General features: G+C 37.2%; 1 protein-coding gene across 8 annotated transcripts in view; it reads right to left on the reverse strand.

Moving 5' to 3' along the window:
• The window catches only part of pde4d (phosphodiesterase 4D, cAMP-specific), a 1,272,582-nt gene that overhangs the window by 26,704 nt on the left and 1,223,962 nt on the right, over window positions 1–21,916 (reverse strand). For all 8 annotated transcript variants that reach the window (XM_069924452.1, XM_069924453.1, XM_069924455.1 and 5 more), the window contains one exon: window positions 8,173–8,266. In XM_069924452.1, coding sequence (XP_069780553.1) covers window positions 8,173–8,266 — 94 coding nt within the window. The remainder of the gene's footprint in view (window positions 1–8,172; window positions 8,267–21,916) is intronic.

A 21,916-nucleotide genomic window follows, 5' to 3' on the forward strand; every position in this document is an offset into this window, starting at 1 on the left:
TTATTACAAACACAGCATTTGCAGCCTTTTGTGTTTCACTTCATGTTTGACAGTCGAATCTAACAACTTCCCAATCACTGTTGTTAGGTTAACAGGTCGATAATTTCTTTTCTGCTCCCTACCTCCCTTTTTAAATAACTGTGACCTTTGCAATTTTTCAGTGCTCCGGAATCTTGCCAGAACCTATTGATTCTTGGAAGATCATGACATAGACTCTCCAATCTCTATTGTTACTTCATTCAGAACCCAAGGATGCATTCCATCTGGTCAGGGGGATGCATCTACTCTTTGACCATTCAGCTTCCTAAGCACCCTGTCTCTGGCAACTGTGATTGCTGTAACCCCTCTTCCCTGACACCCTTGAAAGTCAGGAATACTGCTAATATCTTCCATAGTGAAGAATGATATAAAATACACTGCCATCTCCTTATCTCCCATTACAATTTCTCCAGCGTAATTTTCTATCTGTCCTATATCTACTCTCGCTTGCTTCTTTTTTACTCTTAATTCTGTACACTTAAAAAAGCTGTTCATTTCCTTTTTCATATTATTTGCTAGCTTCCTTTAAAAGTTCATATTTTCCTTCCTAATGACCTTCTTAGTTGCCTTCTGCAAGCTATTAAAAGCTTCCAAATCCTGTCTCTTCCCACTAATTTTAGCTTTCCTGTATGCCTTTTTTAGAATATACCTGCCCCGCATCTTCCTGAATTCTCGAAGAAACTCCAGCCATGGCTGCTCTTCTGTCCTCCCTATCTGCCTTTCTTATCAACTTTGGTCAGTTCTGCTCTCATGACTCTGTAGTCCACTGGTATATGGACACATTTGATATTAGTTTAAATGGCAGAGCAGGCTTGATGGGCTGATGGGCATACTCCTGCTCCTGTTTCTTATGCTGTTATGAAACCAGGTCCTAAACATTAATAATCTTTTCTCTTTTCAGATTGTATAGTACTTTTCTGGTCGGTAGTGGTAAGAGTTCAAAGGGACTCTATGCTTTCACTAAGATCCATACTGTTGGCTTTAGTATGCTGCCTCTACTATATGGTACATTTAGTAATATAAATGGGAATGAATTTGTAAACATATGTGATCTCATTGTTTTCAGTTTCTTTTCCTAAGTTTTGCTGTTTGCAAGTTGCTTATGTGAAGAAGTATGCTGGAGAATACTGAATGTGTTTTAGTTAGGATAATTTTAGCTATTAATGATAGTTTGATGTACTTATCCACAAAAGATAAATAAATGACCATGAATGTGAAAATAACATGCAAATCTTGTGCTCAATCTGTTAAAAAATTATGGCATTCTGGAAAAGGCAGCTTTTTGCTTCTTTCTGTAAATTGTAGTTTTTTCTGGTAAGTCGAAAATTTTCCATAAAGCTGACCTGGTGCCAATTAATGGGAAGAGGAGGTTAAGGACAAGTCTAAGGTTGATCCCATGCCATGAATTATCTTTCTTTTGCCACTATAACCCTTAATTTCATAAGACCATAGTCTGCACCTACTATCCCTCATCTCCTTACAAAGGTTTTAATTTTTCCTGCCTTTGGTTTTCACCCCAATCTACAGCCCCCAGTTATTTCTGGGTTGAGGGATGCCCAAGATTCCCATAAAGGCCCACAACTTCTCTGTACTCTTCAGACTTCTCTGTCATCTCTCTCCTAAACATGGAACCACAAACTTCCTTTCATTGATCTAATTCTATTCCCACTGCTGCTTGATTGCTCTGCCTTCAGCTTTTGTTGGGTCCAAGAGACGATGAAAGAGTCACTCATATTAGTTCCTTGCTAATATAGAATCAATTACCTCAAAATAAGTTGTAAACTGATAGACATAATTTGCATTACTTCTGGGTTTAATCTTAAGATGTATCAAAGCTGAACAGAGAGTCGAGAAAATGCAAATCAGGGAACCATGTGAAACATATTAAAAAATGTCACAGACTGGCAATAGTCCAGAAATATTTAAAATGGACTTGTCATTGTAACAAACTAATACCAGCTGAAGCACAATCTTGTATTCAACAAGGTTGATTGCACTTATTTTGTCTGTCGTATGGTTTTGAGTCTAACCCCATCAAAGAAATGAAAAGTAAGTCCTGCTGTCAGGGGATCTGAAATGGAAGAGAACAAGTTTCTGTTTTCTTAAGATAACTTGGAATTCCACAGAATATCCTGCAGATTGTGTAAGTATTCAAGGAGATTATGGATCGAGTGTTTTATTAACCCTTTTTGGTTTTCATGGTTTTTAAAGGACTCTTGGTTATTAATGGATTTTTGGGTCATTAGCACTAAATATGCTCCAGAGATGGGACAACACAATGTACTCTGAACTTCACTCCACTGAACTGAATGTGATGGCCAAAAGCAATGTGCTAATGCAAACATTAGTGTGCTTGGCAATAACTCAGGGATGCATTTCTAGGTAATTTTCTTTTACCAAATGAAACACAACACTGACAAATACCCTTACAAAATATGCCTGTAATTTTTTGTTGCTTCAGAATTCTATTAAGTTCTTAATTTAATACATGACATTTCAAAGTTTAGCCTTTAGCACAATTCCAAGTTGTTTAATTAAATATTAAACAAAAAAATCCTTCATAATTCATTGGAGAAAAGTCAGTGAATTATTAAGGCATTGTATTCTCCCAGAAGTAGGGAAAAGAACTCTGGGAGGAAAAGTAGGTCTTTTATTTTTAATGTTTCTGATAATAATTAGGACATGTGTCTTCACAATGAACAACTTCCCTTTGAGTCTCTTGTACTGAATAAATAAGCAGACCATGTTTGAATCTATTAGTTTAATCCAGCAATATATACATTTTCACATAGGTTCTTAATGTAAAATAAATATCAGCTGGGCATAAATTTTAATTTTATCTCAGTTAAAATCAAATATTGATTGTGATTTTAAAGTGCAATGTGCAGTGGAACATTCCTATCTGTTAATGCATTCATACTGAGCTAGTCAAATGAGGGTTATTACAATAAAAGGCAAGATGAGCTCATCTAGGCAATCTCCACAGTCATAGAAGAAAATAAACTGTTCAGAGAAGACTTGGCATTTACTCTCCACTATTGGGAGGCTTCTGAAGGATCTGCAGGATTTTTGGAGTAGAATTTCCCATGTGACCTCTCAGATGGTCAGATGGCAATAAGTATGTGGTATCCAGGGTGGCAAGTCAGGGGAAGCAAAAAATAGCTGCTTTTGTTGTAAGATTTGTACCTTATTCCAGCTGCACCCCAGCCAGTTGAACTGCATGATGTGGGTAATGACACAGTACATTATAGTTCACCATTAAGACTACATTTTCTGGATGCAGATGATGTGCTTTTTTTTTCTTTTCCTGTTTAGGGTTTGTAGGGGTCAATGGCCCCCATTGACGTCTGTATTAACATAAATTACTTGATGGTATATAAAATTGTACGTGGGAAGGGAGGGAGAGGATAAATACAGACTGTATATATGCAGGAATGCTGGAGAGATTGAATGATTTGTTGTTTGTGAGTCTATTAAAATCAAAAATAAAATATTAAAAAAAGACTACATTTTCTGACAGAGAAGGCTTAACTGTTTACCCTAAAGGTGTCCTTTATAATTTTGCATTTTACTATTGTTCAAGTAAAGATCCCTGCTTTCATTGCTGGCTGCTTTCAATGAACACAATGGGGGAATTTTACACCAATAGCAGCCATTCCATGATCATCGTAAAGAAATTCTACCCATCTTGGACAGTTAATTAACACTACAAAATAACTAAAAGAGCAACATCTCGCTTTTCTGATGAACTGTTTGAAAAGGTGACCAAGAGATTAGATGATGGCAGGGCAATGGACATTGTATGCATGGAATTCTGCAAAACCTTTGTCAAGTTCTTGCATGGCAGTGTAGTCTGGAAGGTTAAATCACATGGGATCCAAGGAGTGATGACCTAATAGATTCAAAACTGGCTGAAATGAGGGAGGCAGAGGGTAGTAGTAGAAGGATTTTTATTTTATGATTGGAGGCCTGTTCTAATGGGGTGCTGCAGGGACATTGCTGTTTGTCATCTATATTAATGATTTGGATGGCAATATAGTCATTTGTGAATGACATCAAAATTGGTGGTGTAGTTGACTGCGAGGAATTTTACAAAAGGATCTAGATTAGTTGGTAGGTGGACCATGACATGTCAAATAGAGTTTAACTTTGACAAGCATGAGGCATTGCAAGTTAAAGAAAAGCAGTGCTTGCATGTGAATGGCAAGGGCCTGAAAAATGTTGAACAGAGAGTCTTCAGAGTTAAAGAGCATAGTTCCTTGTAAGTGGCAACTTAAGTGGATAAGGTGGTGAAGAAAGCATTTGGCATGCTGAGCTTCATTAGGTGTCGTACAGAGTACAGAAGTTGGGAACTCATGCATCAACTGTACATTGGTGAGATCACACTTAGTGCAGTTCTGATCACCCAATTATAAGAATGACATCAATACAGTGAAAGGGGTGCAGAGGTTATCACTTGAATATATGATTTTCACAGAGAAATTGGACAGGGTTTCCCAAAGCAAACAAGGCTTGATACTATCAATACCTTGTATGGGTTTGTAATAGAGGATTACAAAATTATGAGGGGTATTGATAAAATAACCACTCACAGTCTTTTTCTCATGGTAGGTGATTCTCAAACTAGAAGGCACACCTTTACACCGAGAGGGGAAGGATTTAGGAGGGTCCCCCGAGGAAATTGTTCCATTGCAGAATGTGCTGCAAGAGGAAACCGTAGAAGCAGGGCTAACAACATAAGGCAGTTGGACAGATTTATGGATAAGAGTGGCTTGATAGGATATAGACCCAGAATACAAAATTGGTCAGCATGGATTAGTTGGGACGAAGGACCTGTTCTATGCTATATGACTCTACAACTACCCTTCAGTTCCCTCCTCATGGTTAAGTAAATTTCATCCTGATGTGGGGCTGTGGCCAATGTAATATGTGAGATGCTTCTCTCCCATCTTTCAGTTAGTTGCCCTGGTAGAATTCCAGCAGGTTCTTCACACCACTGTGTCCCAATGGGATTGCTCATCTCTGGTATCAGTGGTCCCAGGACTGCTAACATGAGATGATGAAATTGACTGCTGAATGGTGAGAGGCTCATGTGTGCTATATTTCTGAAACCAATCTGTATTCCTAGGGCCATAATTTCTCCTTTGATTAACTTGTCATTGTTGACATTAATTCAAACATTTTTTGGCCAGCAGCAGGAAGGGACCAAATATGAGTGAGCCACTGCTGTATTTGTCAAGGAGACCTGGAACAGTTTCTCTGCAGGTAGTTGTGAGGTGTGGCTCCTCAATAAGTCAGATCCTGGAAGAGTGTTCTGCAGTTGTATTTATTATCTGAGGCATTTACCTTATCAATAACATAGAAATTGCTTTTTTAGCTCCATGCTGTGGGCTTTGTTAGAAATAACAAAAAAAAGTTCCAGGCATGAAACTATTAAGCAAGATAAAAATAATTTAAATTTGCTTTCCAGAATAAAACAATGTTGATAAATTAACTGACCAACATGCCGGGAGAAAGTACCAAAAGAATGTTAATTTACAAAAATTTACAAAATCTTTTGCAATATGTAAATCCATGCTACTCTGAAGAGTTCAGAAACACTGAAATCCTTGTGGAGGTGATTGTTCATTTCTTGGAAGAGTGTGTTTGATACAATTCTTTAGGATGCGATCAAAATTGCCTCTCAATTATTCATTATCTTGCACTTAACATAGCGGCTCAGGGTAACAGTTCATAATGTTCAGAGTTTTCAATCCTTCAGTTTGTAACAAGGGAATGTCAGTTTATATTCTACAACTAAATAAATCTAATAACATATTTTGTTCAGCATTTTTATTTTGAAAGACATAAAACATTCCAAAAATGATTTTCATTTTAAGAATGCATTAGTTGTTCTCTTGTTCTCTTGTACACAATTGATAAATTATTAGAATAAATTGATTTGAAAAGAGTACTAAATCAAATGTTATGCTCTATTTTTATCAAATGCCCACTTTCTATTTATGAGAAACTTCTGCAATTATTTTTATTGCATTGATGTGATATGACAAACATTGTGGAATATTGCAAAGACATAAAATGGGACTACTCTGTGGATCAATAAACTTTTCATCAATCAATTTAATTCATTAATCTGACATCCAAAACATTCTTATCCTTCGCCAAACATCATGCCCAATGCCCTGAGTGCTTTTGGTCTTCTTTTACTCATAGACCAGCTTTTTGAAGACTAGCAAAGACAAGGGAGATTAGTTCCGAACACAGATTTCTATGGAGTATCTGATGCAATTAAATGTTGACATTTTGTTGAAACCCAGGAGATTTTCTAGCTCAGTCATTTTTGTAGAATGGAGCTCTTCAATTCAAACCTGGCTAATTTACTTTCAATTAGCTTCTGGCATACATATCAAAGTGGCATCCCTTTTATCATCAACTATTCTGCAGTTAAAGAACTGATTACCACAAATACATTGTTTCTGCAAATGGGTTGTCTGCACTCTTGGTGAAATGTACTATGGGAATAAAGAGAAAACTAACTAATTGTATTTGCATTTGATATTTCTTGAAAATTTCAAGCAATGGGTGTGAACAAACAAAAATAAACATTAATTAATGTGGAAAATGACATAATTTTTTATTATTTACAGCTTTTTGTCCTTAATAATTGTATAATTCTCTTCTGATTTTCCAAAATTCCCACAATATGGGAAAGCAATCCTAAAGTAAAAGTTGTTTGTTTATACTGAATGCAATGGGGTAAGTAAAAAAGAAAGAGTACTTCTGCTAACATAATACATGGCAGAAAATTCCCCTGAGGTTCACTGCTTGGAGTTCTGAGATAAAGGATAACAGTAGAATTAATTTTATTGATCAGCAAAGACCTGTGGTTCTGTAGGCCATGCTCAATGGGTACCATTATTACCTCAAATTGTCTATTCAGCTTGGATTTTATACAGCATGCAGTATTTTGGGGGGAAAAAACGTGCTATAACAAGGACAAATCAGTAATAAAATGAATGGAATTTTCTGTTCACACAAAAGTTATTTTCAATGCCACATCCAAAGAAAAAAAAAAGCAATGATGTTTTTTTTAAAAAAAAGTATTTGATACATAAATGAAATATAACCCTTCTCTGGTACCTTCATAAGAAAAGTCTCAAATTTAGACATTTTAGGTAAAATCATATCTCTACCAAACATACATTTTACCAAAGATCGAATTTGATAATAAAGAAATAGTTGGGATAGATCTAAAATTAAATGGGAAGAGGATATTGGTTTTATTTTTTCTGAAGAGGATTGGTTAGATATCTGTTATGATAGTGTAACTAGATTGATAAATACATGTTATGCAATGATTAACTACAATTTTTTACATCAATTATATTTTACACCTGAAAAATTAAAAAATATGGTTTTAATGAATCAGATTTGTGTTTTAGATGTGGTGATATGGTTGGAACATTTTTTTCATGCTGTTTGGTTATGTATACATATACAATCTTTTTGGAAGAAAATTCAATCATTTTTAGAATATCTGAATAAGATTAAAATAGTTTTAGATCCAACGGTATTTTTATTGGGTAGTTTGCAACCTCTGAAAGGCTTGGGATTAGATAAGTTTCAGCTTGCTTTTGTATATTTAGCTTTATCCGTAGCGAAAAAATGTACTGCTAGTATGTGGAAAGGTACAAATATGATTGATATTAATAGATGGCAATATGTTTCGCATGATAATTATATTTTTTTATTAATAAGTGGCTGTTATACTCGGAATATGTACATTTCAATTTATATTGATTCGATTTTAATATGTATATTTAACTTTTTTTAATATTCTTTTTTTTTCTTTTTTTATGCCTCTCCTTAAGGGGGGGTATTTTATTTTCTTTTTTTCTATATATATATATATATAGAAAAAAATGTTCGTGTTCATGTTTAATTGCTGTATATGTCATATATTATTTGTTTTATGAACTAATAAATAAAGTTTTTTTTAAAAAGTATCCTTTAAATAACCCATTATTACTGGAAGTCAGTTTGACTCCTTTAATTGTTGATCATCAGATTCATCCTCACAATATTTCAGTATAAACATTCATCAAGATAAATAATGACTTGAATGTTACTCACCTAAAATAGTGCTGGATATGAACTCAGAGACCTGGTTACCCGAGCGACTCATTTCAGAGAGGTGAGTAAGCTCCCGATTGAGCATCCTCTTGAACTACAGAAACAAACGAAAAATATTAGTAAATCTTAAATTTCAGCATTGTTTTGATGATAGATTTAAATGCAAAAATATATTCAATGTGGTGGCTATCGAAAATGCTGCATGTAGTATCTGGATGCACCTTTTGCAAACATACAGATACATCAATATATTGGTAGTCAACATACAGTTCCTATAATCCATGATCTTTACATTCTTTGTGGCTATTTCTAGCTAATTGCTTCAGTTTTTATATTTCACAGACAAGGCAATAATCACTGAGATTCTTCCTATGATTTTTGTAGTTTTTAAAAAAATATTTTTAATGACATTTATAAATGATTGGTTCACCATTTATATACAATTTGTAAAATGAAAAGCCCTGGTTCTCTTCCTGGTCTATGGTTCACGTGGCCTATAATTTCAACCAGTTATGACCCAGAAATCTGTGAGTTGGATGGGGTTTCGATCACCATGGGCCCTAATTATGTCCTCATCTACTTGTTACCATTCCCTGAAATAACAATGGAGCAAAATATCCGGTAAATATGCTGCTCCTCAAAGCAGCCAGTGAGCAAGGAAATTTAACACATGAATACCAGGGGGAATGGTAAATTATGTTGCATGCACATTTGAAAGATTTCAGTGCCCTATCACCACTAATCACACTGCTGATTGGATGAAAACATTAGAAAGAGGTAATAAACCAACAACCTAGGACTTGTTGAAGATGATCTGCAAACTGCAAGGCTAGTCTACCCATCTTAAAAGGGATGTGCACAGTGTCTGAAGCCATTACTGGTGATATTACAGGTAACCATAAAGGTAAATAGTTCACAATGCAACAGCATGAAAAGTCATCAACGAGTTGAATAGGCCAAATCCCAACTGATAATATAATGGGAACAGATGACATTCATGTTGAAGGTTTAAAGAGCAGCTTCACTCACAAATTCACAGCCTTATCACCCACTTCTGGCAAGAGAAGATTCACCAGAGACACTGTAATCACGATCATCTTCAAAAGAGTAGACAAAAGCAACTGCAGTAACTACAGAGGGGTCTCATTGCTTTCTGCCACCTCCACCCAGCTTTCGAAAAGGTGCTCACCACATTGCAACGTAGAAGTCTTACATCTGGAGGCAAAACAAGCATGAATTTCACAATATCCATAGAGAAATCCAGCCAGCAGAATCAATGACTGCACGCTGGAGCAGAAAACAAGGTCTTGATCTGAAACATCAATGTCTTCCTGCCTCCTCTGATGCCCCCTAACCCACTGAGTTCCTCCAGTTTTTTGCTCCAGATTCCAGCATCTCTCGAGTCTCTCTATCATTGAAACTTGCCTTTTTTGACTGAACATTTCTTCCTCAGATATGGTTACCCACAAAATGTCAAGACTCTGATAACAGCAATCTCAATTTATTCAGACTCATACCCAATATCCAGATTCTCACTTCAATCTCACAAGTACAACTGTTAGTTCAACACCTACATTTCACACCTTGTACCCACTGCCAATTATTCATCCATGACGACTTTATCACATGTGCAGATTTCACAGAGCTCATGAACACACCTTATTCCCTTTGACAATGGACAATGTCGAAGACAACATGAAGTTATGCAAGTTGAGAAAGGAGGATGGACTGCATGCACATCTCCATTCCCTAGCTCTAGAAGAGGAGATTCTGCCTACTACTGGTGGAACAACTGTTGCCTCCATGGTGAGCAAAAGGGCAGAAACCATTGAACTTGATGGTTTTCTCGCACCTTGTCCTCTATTTTACTTCCCACTTTCTCAACATCTCGTATTCCCTTCCAATTTAGATGTGGCAGATGGCATAAACAAGCTTCCTTTCTTGGACCACAACAATATTCTTATAGCTTTCTTCTTTTCAATGTCCAAGATAAGCTACTTGATCTGGTGGTGAAGGCAAACAGACAGTGATGACATAGATTTAAGACAGCCACCAACTGGTAATCATTACAAGACATGTCCAAGTACACTGAGCAGGTAAAAGTCACAAGGTGTTCCTTCTGCAGAAGATTGGTCTCAAATGAGCATTTTGATAAGAAGATAAAGAGAAGGGTTCAGATTTAAACTGGAAAAAGGATTTTTGATGATGCCTGAAACACCTTCTTTCCAGTGTAGAGGCAATAAGCAACTCCACTTACAGATCACAATGAACTTTGAGCCCTAATGCAGAAATCTTTGAGACCCAAAGAAGGCGGGATTGTTGTTCCAGTACATTAAGGTCTACTCTTACATGCCTTGTGCCGAGTCATGGTTTTCTTTGTACTCGCACGATCTGCATGCAGGGTCATTAATAAATCTTACTCCTTGGTCAGTAGCCTCTCTTTGGTTTGGTTTGCTGTATCAAGTGCAGTTGAAGGCTGCACTGATATGGAATGAAGGCATCATGATGGTTTTAATGTCAGGCTTTGCTCTCTGCAGTCACACATCCGTTGAACACCAGGTTCACTTCTGGTTCCATTCTAGGACAGAATGGGCCAATACAAGTCACAAGTGAAATGCATGCCGTCTTGTAGCTCCATGTTTCACGGGAAGCCCCCAACTCTTTCCACTTGGTGATATTTAGAATAGTAAGACATTGGCAGTTCTCATTGCCCGTGGAGCCTGTGACTTCCCTCTTGGAAAGTAAAGATCAAACTGCAAAACAATGAAAATGTCTGGCGCCAGGCTGGAAGGAGATTTTTCTTAAATATTTATATTTTCACACAAGCTTGTATAGTTATGCCAACAGTGGCAGTTCAAATTCAAATATACATATATTCTTTCTCTTTATGACTATATATAAATATATATATATATACAAAAGCCCGTGTCTCTACCAGTCCCCCACCCACCACATATAAAACAAGACGACTCACTCACACTTTGACTAACAACAACAAAATTTTAACACTAAGAAAATAAATAATAAATAACTCAATGGGCGGCCTCTGGGCTAATATTTCTTCCTGACTTTCCTTGATTGGGAACAATGCAAGGGAAAAGAAGCTGCAACAAGAAACAGTGAAACCAATCACTGCCATGCGCCTATGTAGTGCATAGATCCTATGCAAGGTACCATATTTGTTTGTCAGGTTACAAGTTATTTTTTCCAGGGGAAAGCAGCTCTGCAATTCCACATTCCATCGTTCTATTCTAAGACTGGAGTCAGACTTCCAAGTTGGCACAAAACACTTCCTGGCCACTGCCAATGCGATTAATCCAAATTGAATTTGAAATTTGGATAGCTTCATTGTAAGCCTTATGTCCATTATGTTTTTCAACAGGAATAACTCTGTGTCCTGCACCGGGCTTAGTTCTTCCCAAAAGGGCCTCACCTTGGTACATGACAAGGTTGCGTACACGAAAGTCCCAGTTGCTATGCCGCATCTGAAGCATTGGTCTGAGAGTTCTGGTTTTGACATGTTTATTTTTTGTGGTGTTAGATACAGCTAGTGCAAATAAATTATATTGCACCAACTTGTACCTTGCACTGATGACTGTGGTCATGCTGTCCCAGCATAAGTCGGACCACCATCCCTCATCAATTAAAATACCCAAGTCAAACTCCCACCTTTCCCTTGATCTATGGAGGCTGGTTTGGGTCCATCTGACTGGAGCAAGAAATATATTGCAGAAATGAATTTCTTTCCACTCCCCCTTTGAATCATGGTCAGTAGCCTCTCTTTGGTTTGGTTTGCTGTATCAAGCACCGAGGCAGGGCCATACTTGGACCCAATACGTCCCGTAAAAATGATCTTATTTGAAAATAGCAGTGGAATGTCTGATTTGACAAATCATATTCTTAACATTCATCATGGGAGTTACAATAGCCATCGGCAGTGTGGACCTTGCCCTTTTCTGAGATGCAGTTGTGGTTTGAAGAAATGAAAGACTTTGGTTAAGGCTATTCTTGCTGAAGTGTGTACACCTTGCATATTTGTCTCTCTTTGGTTCCAGATGAGAACTTTGCTCATTTACATCTGGCATGTCACTGCACAATTTTATGAGTCCTTGTAGAGTCTAAATAGATGCTAAAAATCTCATCATAGGTCATGGAGTTATACAATGCAGAAATGGACTCTTCAGCCTACAGAGTCCAGGCTAAGTCCTTATTTACACCATTAACTCATCCCATTCTCATGAATTTGATCCACAGCAGGCAGGCTGCAGGCAACTTGAGGACAAAGGACACACAGACTGCTAGTGACTTGCAATCAAAGGTGCCACACAGGCTGCTGGAAAATACTTCATGGGCACCAGGTATTGGAACTGGGATTCAGAACCAGGATTTGAGAGGGCGCTGAGGGCATAAAGGACTCCCAAAGGGCCTCAGGTGCTGAAGGCTTCCTGATCCTATCAGAGGTTTGGACCTGGAGCTCGGTCAGCCAATGGTTTGAACAGGAGTCTGTGTGACAACATAGGCTGTGAGAACACTGAAGGTGAACCTGTGAACTCTCACTGTCTCTGAAGGGGCTCTCTTTCTCTACAGGTGCCGAGCAATATCATGGTGACTCTTTGTTTGCCTTACAGCAGACAAAAGGTGAAGACTATCACATTTTGTGTATTATTACGTGACAATAAAATGAACCATTGAACCTTTGATTCTACCATTCACTGACACATTTGGGGACATTTATCATGGCCAACTAACCTAACAACCTGTGATGTGGAAGGAAATTGGAGCACCAGCTAAAATCCACATGATCCACCACAACTGCTGCACAACAGACTCTCCACTCACCTCTGTATCATACAGATAACAGCAACACTTACATCAGGCTATTCCTCATCAACTAGAGGTCAGATTTCCACATCATCATACCCTTAATATTGGTCAACAAGCTCCAAAACCTGGGCCTCCGAACACCCCTATCTGCAACTGGATCCTTGACTTCCTCATCGGAAGACCACAGTCAGTATGAATCAGTAACACTCTCTCATACTCACTGACGATCAACACAGGTGCACCTCAAGGATGAGTGCTCCTATTCTTCTCGCTCTACACTCATGGTGTTGCAGCTGGGCACAACTCAAATGGCATCAACAAATTTGCCAATGACACTACGTTCATCAGTAGAATCACAGATGGCAATGAGGAACCGTACAGAAGTGATATAGATCAGTTAGTTGAGTAGAGTCACAATAACCTTGCACTCAACATTAGCAAAACTAAGGAAATGATTGTGGAGTTCAGGAAGGGGAAATCTGGAGAACATCAATCAGTCCTCACTGAGAGGTCAATAGTGGAAATGGTCAAGAACTTCAAGTTCCTGGCTGTCAACATCTCTGAAGATCTGTCCTGGAGCCTCCATATTGATCCAATCATGAAGAAGGCTCACCAGTGGTTACATTTTGTGAGGAGTTTGGGGAGATTCGGTACGTCACCAAAAACTCTGTAAATTTCTACAGGTGTATCGTATAAGCATTCGGATTGGTTGTGTCATTATCTGATTTGGAGGTAGGATAGGAAAAGACTACATAGAGTTATGAACTCAGCCAATGTCATCGTGGGCATCAGTGTTCACTTTATCGAGGATATCTACAAGAAGTGTTGGCTCTATCCACAAGGACCCTCAGCACCCAGGCTATGTCCTCTTCACTCTACTACCATCAGGAAGGAGGTACAGGAGCCAGAAAATACACACCTTGTGGTACAAAAACAGCTCCTTCCCCTCTGTCATCAGATTTCTGAATGGACAATGATCCACACACTCTACCTCATGTCCTCTTTTATTTTGGTACTAATTTATTTATTTTTTAAATGTAAATTATAGCAATGTTGGGACCTGCAATGCTTCTGCAAAACAATGAATTTTGAGATGTCCATGACTATAAATTCTGATTCAGATAGTCATTCCGATCACAGGGAGAATGTGTAAAGTCCACCAAGCAAGCAGTAGAGGTCAGAATTTAACCTAGTTTCCAGGAGCTGAGAGGCAGCAGCTCTGGAAATTGTACCACTCTGCAACTCCAAAAGGTCTTTGAACTATTTCAACATTTCCAGTCTGTATAATTCAAGTATCAAGATATTCAAGTCGAGTTTACAGCCTTCAAATTCATTATACTACTAGATGAATAAGTAAAACAGCAAGTTGTAAATGTTACTTTCTTTTTTGAAAATATGAAGTGGTTCTCTTTTTTTTAAACTTGTCGATCCTTTTAGAACTTCTCTGTTTGTTTAACTGCTTAGTAATATGCTACATTTTTTTTAATCTGTGGAAAGCATTTAAAAAAGTATTATATCTTTAAATTTTGTGATCATTTTGTGATTATATCTTTAAATTTTGTGATCATCATAGATAATGGTGTAAGAAAAAGTCAAAGATTCACTTTCTGTAAAGTTTTGTAGGATACACAATATGAGCCTCATCTAAAGCAAGACCGTTCCTTTCACATTTTTATCATGAGTTGAGGGTTAAATAAAGAGAGGTTTAACATTCAGAGATGTGTTCAGTTATTGCTTTGAAGCATTTGTAGAGCATTGGCGAATGGATTGTTTCACTTTTTTGAGAACATAAACAAAATGTGGAAAAATCAGCATTGTATTCAAATTACACCTCTGCTTTCATATCATGTTGCGTAGAATGGGCATGGCAGCTGGTACTCATGATTCTCCACACCTGAGTCCTGATTGTTGGTAGGAACAGAAGGCCACAAGGGGCAAAGGAGAGGGAATTAGAAAATATTCCAGAACAGTATTTCCCTGAGTAAAATCACCTGGAGACGCACAGCAGGTTGGAAAGGTGAAACGGACCGCTGAACATTCAGGAAGGAAGCTATACTTCCAGGAGGATTGGCAAAATAGTGTGCGAAAGTTCAGATCATTCTTCCCTGTTCGAATCAAATAATGCTACTTCAATTACAATGACACTCCTATATTAAAACTGAAATTAGATAATTCAGTACAGACTGGCGATCAAATCTGACCCAGAAATTCACAGAATTCATCACTCTAAAGGGAAAGACACTGTGACAAGGCAATGTGGCGAAAGTGAAGGAAAATCGTGGAAATATTACCATAGTTTTCATTTCAGGATGAGCTAGTCAGATAATTGTTTGTGGCATGATCCTATCATCTCTGATAAAAATGTGGAACTTGAGACTAAGCTAAGAGTGTTAAAAAGGAAGAAATCTGCATTAACTTTAAAAAAAAAATGAAAACGCAAGTCAACTATGCTAAGAGGTACTTCTGCTTTTCAGTACAATTTAATTTCAATGTTTTAAAACAGTTTTCTGAAAAACAGCAACATGGTTAATGGATGGGCGGCACAGTTAATGTTGTGGTTAGTGCCACACTATTACAGTACCAGCGACGTGGGTTCAAATCTGGGGCTAACTGCAAGGAGTCTCTACATCACCCACTGTCTGCATGGGTTTCATCTCATTGCTCTGGTTTCCTCCCACCCTCTAAATTGTATGGGGGTTGTAGGTTAATTGAGGTATTTGGAGGGCCCGGGTTCGTGGGCACATGTCTAAATTTAAAAAGATTAAGGGAGCTCAAGCAAATTGTGGTCATATTGTAGGACTCACAAAAAAAAAAGGCAGTGCTACTGGAGCTGCTGTAGACCACTGGTCTAGTCCCACTGGAAGTGGAGGCACAGCACTCCCCCATGAGGTCCAGCCATCTAGTATGACTGGCCTCGGTTCTGTACAGGCTTTAAACGGCCTGCTAAAGGAGTCAACAGAGATTTATTTTAAAATCCTGCAACCACAAGGTCTGGATCAAGATGGCAGCAGCCCCAAGGGTTTGTAGGCAACCAGGAAAGCAGAGGATAGGCACAGAGCACCAGAAAATGGTAAGACCACCCCCTATTTGAGAAGGAGAAACAGAGGAGACGACCCACAGGACAGTGACCTCGGAGATGGACCAGCAAGGGGCTTTGAGGCAGTGAGTTGTCGGTGATTCAAGATGATGAACTATTGGCAACTGTGGTCAAGTGACTCACACCAAGCTGTGGACTGCTGGAGACTGGCTGAAGTGGTACCAGGTATTGGAGCCAAGATGCGAGAGGGTGCCAAGGATACTAAGGCGTCCTGATCGTATTAGAGACTTGGATCTGGAGCTCAGTTTGCTGATAGTTTGGACTGAAGTATGTGGCTGTAGAAATTGAAGGAGTGTAGAAGGCTAATTCATGGACTTTAGTGACTCGGGGGGTGGGGAAATGGAGAATCTTTTTTGTTCTCTTTCCTTGACTGTCAGGCAATTTCTGTTGATGGCAAATCTTTGTCTGCCTTACAGTAGGTAAACTAAAGAAAATTTTGTGTAATATTACATTTTATGTTTCATTACATGGCAATAAAAGAATCTTGAATGTTATATGCATATTAATTTTTTTTCAGAAAAAATTGATATTATTATATAGAAGTTTTATATTATATAAACTTAGAACCAGTTGCTTTCAAGTGAATTAACAGAAATCATGATAACATTCTTTGGGTTTATTACCAAACAACTAATTAATTGATAGTCAGAATGTGGGCCAAAGAAACTGGACACATCAAGACATCTGCTGCTTTAGTGTCCCCGTATTCAACTAGGATTGCACTCTGACAAAATAGAAACAGCTGTTCAATAGTTGTTAGATGAAGCAAGATAACACGTATGAGCACAGGGCCATCACATGACAAGACAAGTCGGCTGAAACAAGCAAACTTCAATGTCAAAATGGTGGTAGTGGGTGCTGTGCAGGGGAAGGGATATGGAGGAGGAATCATATTATCTAACTTGGATCCATCTAATGTAGAAACTTTTATTTCTTCTCTGAAACATTATTGTACAAATACCCAACACTGGTAAAAGTTGAAGATTAAAAAAAGAATTGGCTTAAATAAATCCAACCCATAGTGTTCATATTATAAAGGAAAGGTCACTGGTACAGAATTTTTCAATTTTTATTTGTATATAAAAGAATAAATAGAGTCAGATGTTAAAAGAGGATGAACAATTTATACTAATTATCTGGTTTTCTATTCATTGAGTTGATTGAACAGATGTTTATAGATTTTCCCCATTAATAATGACAGGGATTTGTACACAATGAACAAGTTTTAAAAAAAAGATTACTTTCAATTTATATGGTTAAAACCTCATAAATGCAGATTGCAGAAGATAAAATTAAAGATTGTTTGCACAGATTGCTAGAAAGAAATTTTACAGATCAAACTAGTCTCAAATAAATGAGTGACATTTCAGTCAACTTCAAAATGCTGTGTAATTTCACTCTTATTAACAATACAGATATTTAGAAGTTTCCTTAAACTAATGATCTCACTAGGGTATTCAGCATTGAGCAATCCCCATTCCGATTGAATTTTATTTTGAGTGTTATTTCATTTAAAGGATCTCATGAGAACAAAGACAAAACATTTTACTTCATGCAATTAATTCAAAAATAAAAAAACAAATTCCTTGCATCTACCTGCATTTGACAAAATGTATTTTACTTTTGTTAAAACACTCCATGTTTCTGAGAACAGTCCATGACAATTTCAGAGCTAATATATAGTACACAGGGTAACTGCAGAACAATTATGCCCAGAGACATACACAAGCAGCACATATTCAGGAACAGTAGAAATATTAAATAGTTGGAAAATAAACTATTTTAATTAAAATGATTTTAAATGAACTCTATATCAGAATAAAATATTTTTTACTGTACTTACCTTTATGTAGCCCCAAGAAACGGAAAGCAAATAATTAGCTTCAGGCATCTTGCAAATGTTTTCACAAAATCCACTAAGAAATGTATTAAAGTCCAAAGTTTAAAAGCAGCTTCAAAAAATAAAATCAGCAAATCAGATGATTCAAACAGCAGGTATAGATGGAAAATACGGTTTTAAATTCCAGTGCTTTTCGCCTGTTTGACAAAAAGTGGCCATTTGTGGAAATCCACTTTGGTATGGCAGGTTTAGAGTTTACAAAAGCAAATGGAAAATCCTGGCCAAAAGAAATGCTTGGGAGGATTTTTAATGGATAAGCATCTCCTTGGAATATGAGTTAATAAATAATGCATGTGAGGATGCTTCACTGCTAGAAGGTCTGTTTCTGCTTACGGACACCAAATAAGGATCTGAACACATAGCTGCTGTGCATTCTAGTCAGTGAACCCACCTACTTCCCAGACACGACAGCCAATGAATTCTTACTCCAAGGAGCAGAGACAAGAGTACATTTTTAGCAAAGCTAGGTACCGGTTGCTGATTGGACAAATGGAGAACATATCCTCGGGGATTAGGGGTTTTCTTCATTCTTCATTAAATGCCATTTAATAACATTCTTTCAGTTTCAGCTCTGCAGAAGTGGCATGCCAAACTTCATATCCCATTGTCATTTAATAATAAGCTTATCTGCCTAAGAGCTTTTATTCTTAAATCATGGATTCAAGATACCATGCATAAAGATATTTTTTTCCTGCATTGTTCAAGTGTTCTTTAATGAATTAACAAAGGATCTCCATTGACTACATCTGCAGAGACTCCTGCAGCCTGTTATTTTCAGGGAGGGTGAAAGGAGGGGGGGGGGGGGGGGAATTGTTATAGATCGCACAAAGGCAGAAGCAGCAATTTTGTTTCTTACCTAGATGTTCACTTATATTTCTTCAAAATCCTGCCAATTGGCATTTAAATTATGGAAATGTTTGGAATTTGCTTTTATAACAATCAGGAGAAACATTAAATTATTAGAAACATGACATTCCTTCTAAAATGTTACCCCTTCCTACTATTTACATTAAACAAAAATAATGTGAAAAAGAAAAAAAATCTACAAAAATGGTCATAGTCTTTGTAAACTAGGTATTTTTCCATTTTGAATGGAGCAAAGACAAAGCTAAGAGTTAATTAAAATATTGGACTGTAGTGGCTATGGTTTCCTATTGTCAAATGTATGTCTTATAAACTTCGGTTTAGCAAATATTTGTTAATCATCATTTAAGTTTCTTCCAGCATTACTCTTCATAAAAGGTTTAAGCAAAATTATGGATAGGAGAAACAATATGCTACTGTGAGCCTCTGGCTATAAACAATAACAGCCATTCAATTCCATGAAAAGCTATTTAGTATTATTCTGTAATTCAGGTCCTGCTGAAGCCCCATTCAACAGCTGTTTAAGAAGGTTAATTGACCAAGTCATGAGGCTCCTAATTTTCTAATGAAGAAAAGGTTACGTTCAGTTAGCAGACAATTTAAGCACAACGTTTTGTTTGCTGGAGCCACAGATCACATGGCTCGAACACTATTCACCCAATTCTCTTTCAAATGTTTGCAATACTGAATGCTTTCCAAAGCTCTCCCCTACTGACAATTTTCTATATCATATTTGGTTTGTGGAGTCTTAGCTGATAAAGACTGATTGAACAAATCCATTGTACCTGTAGAATATGAACAAAACACACAAGATGGACATTGGTCTTTCTAAGTCTAACAATTGTTGTGCAACTTTAAAAAAAATTATTCAATATTCTTCTGAATTTTCCTGCTGAAGTAATAGCACACACCCTGCCATTAGAAATCTAGGATCAATTAAATACCCACTAAAACCAGTTAGTTGCTGAATGAGGTTTTGCAGTGTAGGAAGGTGCTCTTTGAAGGAGATATTATAGCCCCTTTCACACCTTCAAGTGATACCAGATATTAATCGCCAATTGGCCGTTAAAATGTCTAATGTGAGAGCAAAATGAGCTCAAATCCGACATCAGATGACGCAGTCTCACATCGGCAATTAATGGCCTTAACCCTTAGTATCAGGCAAGTGTGAAATGGGCAATTGCATTGTGGGATTGAAATGACCCAAGTTTTTGCATGAGTGCAGGAACGTGAAGGAAGAAAAGATTAAAATGAAGGGATAAACTTAAGAGAGAAGAAATAAATAGCAATGAATAGCAATAGTGGACAATTTTTAAAAAGCATGAATGCGCCGTGAATACAACCGGGTATACAGCCTTTTCTCTGCCGCATGGAATTCTGGGAGGGCAGGTCCATTATCACTTTTGCCCTATGGTATTTATAAATTGTGCGTGATAGTGCTACCAACTTTCCCACCCTGTTTAAAAATTGTCTGCTATTGTTACTTATTGCTCTCATTTTCCTACGGTCCTTTATAAATATTTTTATAAGTCGGCACAACAATAACAGAGGCTGAAGGGCTCATACTGTGCTGTACATAAAGCTTAATTATGTTATAATTAAGCATGATTAATTTTGCTCAAATATAAGATCATAATACATGGATCATGATTTAGGGCAAGTCCTCCATCACTCGATGCATCATGACATCATTGGTAGAAGTAGCACAGTACTAACCCTGGGGTTGGCTCCTTGAAAGTGTGAAAATGTTCAGTGTCCCAGTTAGGAGTGGTCAAGTGTGAAAAGCTAAACCCCCATTCCTATCCCAGGACACTGAATGGCCAAATTAGTGGGATGCAAGTGTGTAAGAAGCTTATGGTTTACATTGGAGAACAATTCCCAGCAGTAAACAACAAATTAGTCTTCTAAGTCCATCTATTGTTCTTTCTCCTTTCCAATGTGTTTGCATTCATTTCAAACAGGCAGTCAAGGTATCCACTCCTAAATTTTTTTTTTGCTTTTTGGGATAGCTATTAAGGAGAAAACTTTGTAAACTATTTTTTATCTCCCAAAACAATGCTGCTCATGTTGTTTTGCATAAAAATTAAATTCAAATATGGTCAAGTGATATATAAAATACGAATCATATGCCACCTCCCTAACTCATTTTTTAAACTATGTCGTGACAGAAGATCTTCAGAGTGAGGGGGAGTGTCGATGCTGAAACTTAGTTAACATCTTCCGTCATTTAGTCAGTGTGCAAATCTCACAGGTTGCATAACATCTCATAGATTGATGGTATTAAAATTTAAATTCTCATACTAAATTCTTCAATCATGTCAGAACAACCAAATTCCATTCTTATCATTCAGTAGATTTGATAGAAAAATAAGACCACTTCAAGAATACTTTTTTTGTAGGATTTGAGCCCAATAATATCAGCTGACTGAATAACCATAGCAACGTATAATTTATTCCAGCCAGCTTTTGTTATGACCTCAGCAACCCAAGCTAAGCAGGCACCAAACTGTTCTCAACCTAAGACATTGTGTCTGTTAAGTCAAAATATAAGAAATGCAAAAACGATTTCATCAATAAACCGTAAGTGACAAAGAAGTGATTAAATAAGTGGCATTACAAAAGCTGATCTGATAACTGCTGTCAGAACTATATGAAGTCACTGACATTATCTGCAGTAGTTTGTTTATAACTAATTAATAATGGCTCACAAAGGATGAAGCAAGAGTAAATGCTTAAATAAAACAGGATTGAATGGCAAATGGAGGATAAAATGATAGGGCTGGAAAGGGAGCAATGAGGATGGGAATGCGAAGTGTAGGAAAGGATACAACTGGAACAAAGGATATGGAATTGGGGGCTATCACTTCTTTCACATTCACCACTTCTGAGATTGACACACTTGGATGACACCTGTATAATGAATTTAAATAACAATTCCTATTCATAGTGCAACATTTATTTTGTTTTGAAATGCTTGTGCAATGGAATACATAAAATACAGAATGGGCCAGAACAACCTGCCTGAACCAATCCACCAGAAATGGTCCTCAGCTGCAGAA

The sequence above is a fragment of the Narcine bancroftii genome, chromosome 3 (genome assembly GCF_036971445.1).
Source record: "Narcine bancroftii isolate sNarBan1 chromosome 3, sNarBan1.hap1, whole genome shotgun sequence".
Classification (NCBI taxonomy): Eukaryota; Metazoa; Chordata; class Chondrichthyes; order Torpediniformes; family Narcinidae; genus Narcine; species Narcine bancroftii.